The sequence below is a fragment of the Bufo bufo genome, chromosome 1 (assembly GCF_905171765.1).
Source record: "Bufo bufo chromosome 1, aBufBuf1.1, whole genome shotgun sequence".
Classification (NCBI taxonomy): Eukaryota; Metazoa; Chordata; class Amphibia; order Anura; family Bufonidae; genus Bufo; species Bufo bufo.
The window spans coordinates 63,360,610-63,373,411 of NC_053389.1; the positions used below are offsets into that span (position 1 = coordinate 63,360,610).

General features: G+C 43.6%; 1 protein-coding gene across 3 annotated transcripts in view; it reads left to right on the plus strand.

The window, feature by feature from the left end:
• Nucleotides 1-12,802, plus strand: part of ARHGEF12 (Rho guanine nucleotide exchange factor 12) — a 216,531-nt gene that overhangs the window by 63,446 nt on the left and 140,283 nt on the right. For all 3 annotated transcript variants that reach the window (XM_040425180.1, XM_040425188.1, XM_040425196.1), the window contains 2 exons: nucleotides 6,239-6,337; nucleotides 10,072-10,121. In XM_040425180.1, coding sequence (XP_040281114.1) covers nucleotides 6,239-6,337; nucleotides 10,072-10,121 — 149 coding nt within the window. The remainder of the gene's footprint in view (nucleotides 1-6,238; nucleotides 6,338-10,071; nucleotides 10,122-12,802) is intronic.

The following is a 12,802-nucleotide window of genomic DNA, read 5'->3' on the forward strand; positions in this document are numbered from 1 at the left end:
CCATTTGTCTAGCTCCTGTGTGAGCCTGCAACACACTGAGTATCATCTTCCCTCACAAAACTTCAATGACTACAATCCCCACAATCCCTAGCTTTCCTGCTGTGAGTGTTGATGTTTATTGATTGGCTGCCTGATATCACAGTCCAGTCACGCCCCCTCTACTCGGTAATCACCAGCACACTAAGGCTACTTTCACACTTGCATGCGCAGATCGGAAGGACCGATCTGACATTGCATTATTTTTAATACTAATACAATTCAATGTAAATTAATGCAACTGATCCGGAATTTTGGACGGAGATAATACCGCAGCATTCCTCCATCCAAAATAATGGAGGAATAATTATTGATGATGAATTAGTCTAAAACATAAGTTATATTTATGGTAACCGGAGTACCCCTTTAAATACGTTTTTATGACCTCTTGGTAGTTTAAAGATGAGGTTTATTAAATGACCACCTCCGAATGGCGTTTTTTTTTGTGTTAATGATTGCTTGCATCTTGCTAATTTTAGACTAAAATTGGTCTTTATTAAAAATGCTCTGAGATTGAGATGCAGGGTAAAAAATTTGTCTGTTTGCAGACAGTTTCTGTTGTCTTTGAATCCCATCATCTGATGGCTCGTGTAGTTCTTATGTATGATCTTCTGACCTCATAAACACTCATAGCTCACTTCTTATCAAACTGATAAGGATATGGCTTAAGTAAGGGTTTATGAGGTCATGAGATTAGAGCAACATATGAGCCGTTAGATGACTGGATTCCGAAAATAACAGTAAAATGCAATCATAAAAAATTGCCATGAAGGTGGCTATTCACACTTCAATTTTGTTTCCGTGTACATGACGGTAAAGCTGCAATTGCACATGCTGAACATGTCCATAGGCCCCCATGAAATTGACATTTGCCAAAGAAGTGTCAGTTTGCATATGTTTTGCATACATTTCCCTTCACTATTTAGAAAACGAGTGTATTGCACTATACTATATAGAGGGATCACGGCGGGGGGGGGGGGGGGGGGGATATGGGTGTATTGCACATGGTGCATCTGCAGATTCTTTCTTCTCAGTGAATCAGAGTGCTTCTCTGGCAGCTTCATTTGAAGCCCTCATTAAAGCTGAAGTATTTTCAGTTTGATAAGAATATAGCTTTGATAAGTGTTTATGAGCTGCTAGGAAAGGACAAATAAGGGCTACAGGTCAAGCCGCCAAAAAAGCACTCTGATTCACTGAGGAGGAGAAGCAACAGTCTGCCGATGCACTGAAACTGAAAGCTGTAGAGAAAAAAACTATTGGAAAATTTTAATAAAGACTAATTGAATTTTTTTTTTGACAAAAAAGGGATTGAATGCAATGATAAAAATTGCCCCCAAAAGGTGTTCATATTCTTAAAGGCTATGTACATCTTTGGGGTCATTTTTTTTATTATTATTATTGCATATTACAATCAAAACTAATTGAAAAATTTTTTTTTAGGTCAAAATGATTACACATTTTGACCTAAAAATGTTTTTTTCAATTAGTGTTGATTTTGAACCCCTGTCTCTTTGCAGCCTTTAGTTTATCTGGTAGCAGGATCTGTATTTTCACTCTGTTCAGTCAGGCAGCTCAGCTGAATGCTCCTTATCTCTGATCTCTGACCTTAGAAACACTCATTATAGCTCAATTCTTATCTTACTGATAAGAATGTGGCTTAAAGGCTATATATACCTTTAGGGGCAATTTTAGTTTATGATTGCATTTTACTCATTATTGGCTAAAAACATATTTCCGATTTGGCCTTTCTTAAAAATATTGAGCTGTTCTGTCACAAAGGGCTAACAGGTTTTTTTTTGTTTTTTTTATTTAACTGTGTGACTAGTATTTCACTTTCACCTTGTGCCGGTCATCTAATAAATCTGATCTCTTAATAAATTAGAGGTCATAAACACTTATTTTAGGCTACTTTCACACTAGCGTTAAAGTTTTCCGGTATTGAAATCTATCATAGGTTCTCAATACCAGAAAAAAAACGCTTCCGTTTTGTCCCCATTTCATTGTCAAAACATTACAAAACATAACTAAACAGAACGGAGTGCTCCAAAATGCATTCCGTTCTCATACCGGAAAGCAAACCGCAGCATGCTGTGGTTTGCTTTCCGTCCTGGGATGCGGAGCAAGACGGATCCGTTTTCTCTGACACAATTGAAAACGGATCCGTCCCCCATTGACTTTCAATGGAGTTCATGACGGATCGGTGTTGGCTATGTTAAAGATAATACAACCGGATCCATTCATAACGGATGCAGATGGTTGTATTATCAGTAACGGAAGCGTTTTTGCTGAACCCTGCCGGATCCAGCAAAAACTAGTGTGAAAGTAGCCTAAAGCTACTTTTACACTCGCGTTTGGTGCGGATCTGTTCAGATAATACAAACGTCTGCATCCATTCAGAACGGATCCGGTTGTATTATCTTTAACAAAGCCAAGACGGATCCGTCTTGAACACCATTAAAAGTCAATGGAGGACGGATCCGTCCCCAATGACTTACATTGTGTCTCAGAACGTCGTTTGGCTTAGTTTTGTCAGATGGACACCAAAACGCTGCAAGCTTCTACTACAGCATCTCAGCTCTGTACAGAAAAAAGGGCTCCATATTTTTAATAAAGACCAATTAAAAACATGGATTTTTAGCTTTAACATATGTACAATGCAATAATAAAAAATTGCTCCCATAGATGTACATAGCCTTTAAAGGGAGTCTGTCACCACATTTGAGCATATTAGACTGATCAAATAGCTGCTGCGCGGTCAAATTCGTAGCGCAGTGGAAAAGGAGAGAGGAGGAGAGTAAACGGGCGGGCAGAGGCGCACGGAGGGCGGGGTTATGAGCCGTTGAGGAGGTGCTGCCTGGGGCTCGGAGGATTGAGACGCCGCCCTGGGCACTTGAGAGGGCGCATTTACAGAATATTAGAAGTTCATTTTTGGCTGAAAGAAAACTCCATTAGATACAACAAAGGTACAGTTTTTAAGTTCGGGGTGGCACATATAACGCTATTTGATCAGTCTAATATGCTTAAATGTGGTGACAGACTCCCTTTAAATAACTGTTTATGACCTTTTAGTAATTTAGAGATGAGGTCTATTTAGGCTCCTTTCACATCACCGTTTCTCCTTTCCGTTCTCCGGCTCCGTTGAGGAGCAGGAGAACGGAAAGGACGGATTCTGCAGATAACTGAGACCTAAGGCGTAACAGAGCCTCAAGACCCCATAGACCTATAATGGGGTCCTTTCGGTGTCCGCTCAGAATATGACGAAAGTCCTGCATGCAGAACGGAAAGGAGAAACGGTTAGATGACCAGCACAAAGTGAAAGTAAAAAGTACGATTCACACAGCTTAAAAAAACCAAAAAAAACCTGTTAACCCTTTGTGACAGAGTGGCTCAGTTGAAAAAATTCCCCGAAACATGTTGTGTGAACGGTTTCCGAAAATAATAATAAAAAAAACGTTTGATGAAGACTTTGGCTACCTCTGACTGGATGGTTGTTTCTGTGTTTGCATAATAATTCTCCGTGAGGTCTCGGGCACACTCATCCGTGGCTGCACATCGACCATTTTCTCTGGGAATTGAAAATCTTTTCCCATCACGTCTACAATAGGGTTGTGCCTATCATTTGCACAACCCTTTATGGTGAGGCTCTATTTGGCGTAATTTTTTAAACTTTATATACGGTATTCACCCTATGGTGCGCCTTTTCTTTGTTTAGTAAACAACGCCTGAGAACGTGATTTATAAGGGCACCCGCAGGGGTCAAGGTAGCTGCTTTTGCTCTGACATTTGTCCACTATAAAGTATGTCAGCGTAAAAGCAAAGCCTTGAAGTTGAATGAATTGTCTTGAAGACCTGTGACAAGATGGCGTCATGGCGCGGAACTTGGGAAGGGTACGAAAAATTATAAATGGTTGGCTACAGTTTTATCAGTGGACGCCTTCTACTTACCAATGATTTTTTTTCATTTCTGTGGGTGTAATATGATCTGTACATCTCTTGTATTGTCTTATGTTTAGCTTAGTTTTTTTTTCAAAAATTCTCTTAAAATCTCTTACCAACCAATCAGGTTAGCGCTGTCACTTTGCAAATGAAAAAAAATTGCTTGCGCTTTGCTTTCTGCCGCCTGCCTCCATTTACCTTGTGAATGTGCAGTATACAGTAAAGGTTTCCTTAATGCTACAAGGGTCTATTCACACATCGTGATCAAGTCTAATTTTTTGCAAAAATAAAGCGATTTGTCCACAACATGTGAACGGACACTTTGTGTACAATTCTGTGGACATCACACTGCAGCAGAATCTGGGCAAAATGCTATGTGATCGTTAGGATGATTTTCTTGAATTATCTGTAAAGATAAAAGCTACTCCATAGGCAACAATCCGGATGGGGTGCAGCTTTGTAAGGTAGATCCCACCCACAGGACTTGTTGAGTGAGTCTTAAAGGGCATCTGTCAGCAGTTTTGTCCCTATGACACTGGCTGACCTGTTGCATGTGCGCTTGGCAGCTGAAGGAATCTGTGTTGGTCCCATGTTCATATGTGCCCGCATTGCTGAGAAAAATGATGTTTTATTATATGCAAATGAGCCTCTCGGAGCAACGGGGGCGTTACCGTTACACCTAGAGGCTCAGCTCTCTCTGCAACTGCTGCGCCCTCTCTACTTTTGATTTACAGGTCCAGGCAGTGAAATCATCATCACAACTGCCTGGCCCTATCATTCTAAGTGCAGAGGGCGCAGCAGTTGCAGAGAGATCTGAGCTTCTAAGTGTAACGTCAACGCCCCCGTTGCTCCTAGAGGCTCATTTGCATATACTTAAACATCATGTTTCTCAGCACTGCGGGCACATATGAACATGGGACCAACACAGACGTCTTCAGCAGCCAAGTGCACATGTAACCGGTCAGCCAGGGTCATAGGTACAAAACTGCTGACAGATGCCCTTTAAAGGCCCCATAGTTCTCATGACCCAAACACACAACATTAAATCCACGGTCAGACCAGGAATGGCAGCTGTAACATACACACACTTGAAATCCGGGCATGTGCCATTACTGGTTAGTCAGGTGGACTCCACAGAGAAGCTGTCCAATCTTGCCCCCATTCATCTGATATGTATGGGTACCTTTAAACCGGATCTGTCATCACACTATGCTGCCCTATGTAATGACCGCTATGGGCCAGTTCCAGTCTCCACAGAAAGCCTGAAAGGGTCCTTCACTCACTGCACAGATTGATGGAGGCAAACTTCGGCACGGCAGCTTTTGTTCCTGCTCCTGGAGGATAATGTGCATCTTACAAAAGTAAGAATTGTGCAGTAAGGGGGGAATAAATAAACCTAAGAATAGCAGAGTTGGATTCTGCTGACATTAGCACATCTCTAATGTCAGGCAGTTTAAGAGCGTTAATAGCCAGAAACCCTTTAAGAAAAAGCAGACGGGATCTGTACAAAATGGAAAATGATCCGACTAAATTGTCTGATAATTCCATCCAATTGTATTTTTGGCTTTGGAATGAAGCAGCGATGGGACCACGGAAAGGCGAGTGGCGTTTTTTATGTTCAAAGCCACAGATTAGGACCCCAAGGGTCTTCTCCAAGGCCGGACAATCCCTTTTAAGGAACACAGTATAAAAATAAAAGCAAAAAACAAGAATAAAAATAAAAAAAAAAACAGCCTAGAAAAGTTCCTTAATCTAATCGCCGCTGTTTTTCTTGTCCTGGCTGGTACCATAGACAATGATGAATAAGTGAATTCTGTTACTACCAGTCTTTTTTTATTTTTATTTTTTAAACCATAAGCCTAAATATTCTTGAGGGAAAATTATGGCTATACATAGGAAAAGAAGCCTAAAAATAATGTCGCTAACCCAAAAAAATATAAAACTTATAGCTGTTGAACGGGCCTGTGAAAAACGGCTAAACTGTGTCTGGTCCTGAAGACCAAAATGACCCTGGTCCTCAACTAGTTAAATCTCACTGATTACCGCATGCTATAGAGTTGGAGGTGCGATGTACCTTTGTCTGTTCCACCTACCTGACCAGAACTCTGACCAGGTACCAGGAAGTCTTGGCGACAGATTCACTTCACAAGTCTTGACCTTTCCTTTGTGGTGGAGCTTCTCGTGTAGCTTTTATCTTCTGACGCTTGGTCTTCCAGTCTTGTTCCTCAGCCCCCGTTGTCTAATTCTGTGACTCTTCTCGGTGCAGGTTTAGTTCAGCGCTGTGTGATCATCCAGAGAGACGAGAATGGCTTTGGGCTGACGGTCAGCGGTGATAACCCTGTGTTTGTTCAGTCGGTGAAGGAAGGTAAGTGCCCCGACCTATCTTGACTCTCCTCATTCGTATTTCTGATTATGATGCTATTGGCAGATATTGTTTCTTTCACGTACGCCTGGGGATATCGTTATTTTATGAAGAGGAGAAGATGCCGTCAGGTTAGGCCTTATTCACACCTCTGTGATGAAACCTGTGAAGAATCCGTGTGTCCATTTTTTTGGCCACGTGTTGTCAGTCTTCCACGGACACTGCACAGCTGAAAAATAAAAATTCAGAGCGTCTCCTATAAATGGGCCTTGAAAGACGGATAGGGTCCATGTTGGGTCCGTGTTTTTTCACTGACCCATAGACTATTAAGGGCGTGATGGATCCGTAAGTATGTGCTTCCATTCTGAACCCATGGACTCGCGGACCGTGCTAAAACCCACATTAAAATGAATGGCTACATGTGCTGTCTGTGGAGAACGGACCGCAGAACGGATAGTAATGTGCATGAGGCCATATGCAAATGAGCAGTTACAGGGGTTGTCAGGGTTCAGAGCTGACCCCCTGATATGAGCTGAATCGTGCACAACAAAGGCTTTTTCTGGAGATCCGGTGATGTACCGGGCTCTCGACGGGTAAGCTAGGAGGAGGCTTCCGCCTAGCAGTGAGCTCAGTGACGTCACTGGCACTAATGGGCGGGCCTTAGCGCTGCCCTAGCCTGTAAAACGGCTAGGGCAGCGCTAAAGCCTGCCCATTAGTGCCGATGACATCACTGGGAACACTGCTAGGAGGAAGCCTCTGTAAAAAAGAAAAATTATCTAAAAAAAAAGTCCTTGCCCTGCGCGATACAGAGGGGCTGCCTGGGTGAAAACTGAGATGTGTCCAGGTTCAGCTCTGAACCCGGACAATCCCTTTCAGTGCACCGAGGGTGGGTCCAAGCCACACTGTGCACCCTTGCCCTCCTGCCAGCCTCTCCCTCTCCTTGATTGACAGGGCCAGATGAGATGAGTATGTAGGAACCTGTCTCTAACAGTCAAGGAGGGGGCTGGCAGAGGAGCAGGAGTGCTATGGGGACTGGGTATGGCGGATGTGCTAGCGGCCATCTAGCAGCCCATGTCCTCAGCTCTATACACAAAATCCCGGTGACAGGTTCCCTTTAACTGCTAATTTGCATATGAATTAAAAGCATTTTTTCCTCCAGAATGAAGCAACGGACCGTTAAGTGCGAGATATCATTAGGTTCATCTTATCTAGCCCTACAAGGCATGGTGCCTGGTTTATCGGGGAATTTCCTGCTGACAGGTTCCCTTTAGGACATAATATTTTATTCCTTATAACCGATATCTGATTTATTGTCCACGCCTTCAAAATCGGGACCTTTTTGTTGAGATTTGCAGTTAGTGAGCAGACCTCTGCTATTAGTGTGAGTAATGAAGGCGATTGTGTGCACTCTCATTAGTTCCTCTCTGATATACCTCCTAATAGGTGCTTAGTAGGAGATGAATGGACGTTTATGGCCGCAGGCTCAGTCTAGAGGGTCCTCCGGGAGTCACTAGACATAATCATAAATCCCAATGTGAACTCAATTACAATTTGGTCCCTGAACGCCATTCTTGGCACCACGGGGATCGTCTGCTTCTGCCTTGTTCATAAATCTCGAGCTTAATTATAAGATGAAGTTGTCTTAAAGGGGTTATCTAGTTTCTACAATAGCCCCCCCCCCCCCCCCCCCATGTGCCGGGACCCTCCGTGGGAATATACTTACCCCGCTCCCCGCGGTGCTCCTGGTCCCTGCACCGCCGCTGCTGCTTCTCCCTGTACATGGATGAAAGCATCTGGTGTTGGGGGGAGCAGCCAATGGCAGACAGGGACGAGCCTCTCCAGTGTCACCCGCCGTGCTAGGGAGGTTCATCCCCGCCTGCCATTGGCTGCTCCCCCGACACCGGATGCTTTCACCCGTCAACAGGGAGAAGTGGCAGTGCAGGGACCAGGAGAACCGCGAGGTATGTATATTCCCATGGAGGGGCCCGACACATCGGGGGGCTGTTATAGATACTGGATAACTCCTTTAAAGGGAACCTGTCACCGGGATTTTGTGTATAGAGCAGAGGACATGGGTTGCTAGATGGTCACTAGCACATCCGCAATACCCAGTCCCCATAGCTCTGTGTGCTTTTATTGTGTAAAAAAAACGATTTGATACATATGCAAATTAACCTGAGATGAGTCCTGACCACGACTCCTCTTACATACAGGACTCATCTCGGGTTAATTTGTCTCCGTAATACTGTACGGAGACAAATCTCTAGATCCAGGAGTCTGAAGGGCTCGCTGCAGAGTGCGGTAGTGAAGGCGGCCGATAGACTATTGAGGCCGTCTGCCGTATCGAGGTGATCCTCCTCCTCACTGCTGAGCGCTTGAGACCCCTCATTATAGAGATCAGTGGGGTGCGATGCGTTTTTCACTGATGGTTGCTAGGAGATGTTGTTTGTAAACCTTCACGCTCGTAATAAAAATCAAAACGCATTGCACCCACGTGAAAAAAACTGAACGCAATCGCAAACAAAACTGACTGAACTTGCTTGCAAAATGGTGCGAGTTTCACTGAACGCATCCGGACGTAATCCGTCACGCTCGTGTGAAAGAGGCCTAATACCTAATTTTAAGCCGTTTCTAGTGGTGATTTAAGAGTTTACTGACCCCTCTGGAGATACCTCAGACCAAACCAATATCAAACTGCAACCTTGGCGCCACTCTTGAATTAACTGAGCTATCCAGTCAAGTCCGTCAATTGGCACTCGTTTAGTAAGGCTCCGTTTTCGTTGGCATCATTGCTGCCTTTATCACCGGAGCCATGACGATTATGGTATAACAGATCCTGGATCTTGGGGTCCGCCTAGTTTCCTTCTTCTGGAGATAACGCAGCAGACTACACTATTTTTGCTGTCATAATAAGTGTTGGGCGAAGCAAGCTTCGTATGCGTCATCCGAAGTCGCTTCATTCAAAACTTCGGAATAATACTGTACGGAGATTCGTCTCCGTACAGCATTAGAATGTATGGGCTCTGATGAGCCGAAGTTATTCACGAAGTCGCGCGTGACTTCGTTGAATAACTTCGGTAGTTGATTTTTAAAGTGGAAAACTACTTCAAAACTTGAAACCGAACTCTGCTTCGGTTCTCAGGTACTGGTTGGAACAGAAGCCGAGTTTGGTTTCAAGTTTTAAAGTGTTTTTTACTTTAAAAATCAACTACCGAAGTTATTCAACGAAGTCACGCGCGACTAAGGCTACATGCACACGGCCGTTGTTTTGGTCCGCATCTGAGCCGCAGTTTTTGCGGCTCGGATGCGGACCCATTCACTTCAATGGGGCCGCAAAAGATGCGGACAGCACTCCTTGTGCTGTCCGCATCCGTTGCTCTGTTCCGTGGTCCGCCCCAAAAAATATAACCTGTCCTATTCATGTCCGTTTTGCGGACAAGAATAGGCAGTAATATTAATGGCTGTCCGTGCCGTTCCGCAAATTTGCGGACCACAAAACACACAATGGTCGTGTGCATATAGCCTAATACTGTACGGAGACGAATCTCCTTACAGTATTATTCCGAAGTTTTGAACCAAATGACTTCGGATGAAGCATTAGTCATAATGGGACTCACCGATAACATGATCTCACAGTATGTCACTACAATAAACGAGAGAATGTTGCAGCAGTAAACTGGTGTTCATAGATGGAAGCGGTAAATTGTCTTTATTAAATGTTTGTGGTTCACTTGCAGATGGAGCGGCCATGCGGGCTGGGGTGCAGACGGGAGATCGCATCATTAAGGTAAAATACACTTCTCCTGTACTAGTTTCTACCAAATTATATATGTATAGCTTGGCTTGGGGCATACTTTTAACGACCACTTGAAAAATGGCAAAAAATCATATTTTACATTGTTGGATCTTAACAAGGTTCCAAGTAGAGCTTCAACATGCAACAAGAAGAAATGGGAGGGAGACGAAACATTTTTTGAGCATTCAATTTAATTGAAAATAACGATTAAACTGAAACGGGCTGTTTTTCAGCTGATCCAAATTTTAGGACCACATGCCTTTTAAAAGGCCAAATCTGTGCAAAAATGTGGATTCCTTGTCATTTTCTGTCAGGTAGTCACACGTTGTGATGGCAAAGGCAAAAAAACACTCCCTTTTTGAACGTGGTCGGGTTGTTGAACTGCATAAGCAGGGTCTCTCACAGCGCGCCATCGCTGCTGAGGTGGGACGCAGTAAGGCAGTCATTTGGAATTTCTTAAATGATCCTGAGGGTTATGGAACAAAAAAGTCAAGTGGAAGACCCAAAAAAATTTCATCAGCACTGAGAAGGAGGATCCAATTGGCTGTCCGTCAAGACACTGGACGATCCTCGACCCAAATTAAGGCCCTTACTGGTGCTGACTGCAGCCCCATAACCATCAGACGGCATCTGAGACTGAAGGGCTTCAAAAACAAAAAACGTCTTCAAAGACCTCGTCTCCTTGAACACCACAGAACTGCTCGTTTGGACTTTGCAAGAGAGCACCAAACATGGGACATTCAAAGGTGGAAGAAAGTTTTATTCTCTGATGAGAAAAAATGTAACCTTGATGGTCCTGATGGTTTCCAACGTTACTGGCATGACAAGCAGATCCCACCTGAGAAATGTTCCCACTCCCCTCATGGAAATGCTTGCATCAAGCATGCAGAAACGAATTTTGGAAGTGATAAACAATAACGGCGGAGCTACTCATTACTGAGTTCATGTTTGGAAGTTTGATTTCTGTTTTGGGGGGGTTTTAGTTTTTTTTTGGAGGTGAGGCCCTAAACTTTTGATCAGCTGAAAACAGCCTGTTTCAGTTTATTCGTTGTTTTCATTAAATTGAAGGCTCAAAAAATGTTTTGTCTCACTCCCATTTCTTCTTGTTGCATGGTGAAGCTCTACTTGGAACCTTGTTAAGATCCAGCCATGCTAAATAGGATTTTTTGCCATTTTTCAAGTGGTCTTAAACTTTTGATCAGGACTGTATATATGTTAGTCCATTTATAAAAGTTCCCAGAAACATAGTTAAATGCAGTGTTTCAGCAGTTTTGACCATGCTAAATTGCTGGCAGCGCTAAGGAGGTGCTGGTGCGAGCAGTGCAGTATAATCATAACTTCTGTAGAGCTTTATTATCAGGAGTAATGTTAATATGAAGTTTTATTCTGACAGATTTTGCTCCTGCAAGTGCCCAGGGTTGGACTTAAATGGCTTCGCTCACTTTAGGAAATAGCATTTATTATGCAGAGAAAGTTAATACCAGGCACTTACTAATGTATTGTGATTGTCCATATTGCCTCCTTTGCTGGCTGGATTCATTTTTCCATCACATTATACACTGCTCGTTTCCATGGTTATGACCACCCTGCAATCCATCAGCAGTGGCTGTGCTTGAAAAAAGCACCACTTACCCGGCCACCAGAGAGGCCAGCACTTTTTTCTATAGTGTGCAAGCATGACCACCACTGATGGACTGCAGGGTGGTCGTAACTATGGAAACGAGCAGTGTATAATGTAATGGAAAAATGATCAAGCCAGCAATAGAAGCAATATGGACAATCACAGTACATTAGTCAGTGCCTTGTATTAACTTTCTCTACATGATAAATGCAATTTGCCGAAATGACAAAACCCCTTGTCCTGCCTGTGCTCTGAGTGACTGCCGTACTGGTCTCCTGGAGGATACAGCTGTCACTCAGAGCAGAGGGGAGGGGCTTGAAGCAGCTCAATGCAGAGATCAGAGAGGACTTCTGAGTGAAGCCTTGTCCTGGTCACTTCCAGGAGCAGGATCTGGCAGAATAAAACTTCACACTCACACTACTCCTGATAAGAATATCACTGCAAAAGGCATGTTTGTACTGTTATCCTCAACCCCTCACTAGTGCTATCATCTGTTTAGCATGGTCAGAAGTGCTGACAGATTCTCTGTAAGGATATTGCATGATCTCTGTCCCATGTTATGCAGAATACTTGGGACATAGATGGAAAATAAAAAATGGTGCAGACATAATTTTGCAATACGTGTGAAATAGGTCGGGCCACTTTTACATGCCTGGTCATCACTTTTTATTGTGTCCTTGTGGTGTCAGATGCAATTCGTGGGAATGGTCAAAAATGTCAAACATTTGGTATTTACTATTTGATAGACTTTTCAAGCTAATGGCAATGACGCGTATATCCAGGACATTTATACCTTATGCTCCTTTTATTAAACTTCTAAAGCTTGCCATAAAAATATTGCATCAATTCGTATATTGCATTTAACACCTGCTCTCGCCCGGCATCCTCACGGATATCTGTCACCAGCACCACGGCAGCACACCGCACCGTCAATGCAACATTTCGAGGGCACGCCCCCTTTGCCCAGCGCATACTCATTAGATTAATGCTGGTTGAGATTACCGTTTGTGGCCGGAGCCGCCGATCATCTCTTGTGAATTAGGCTACTTTC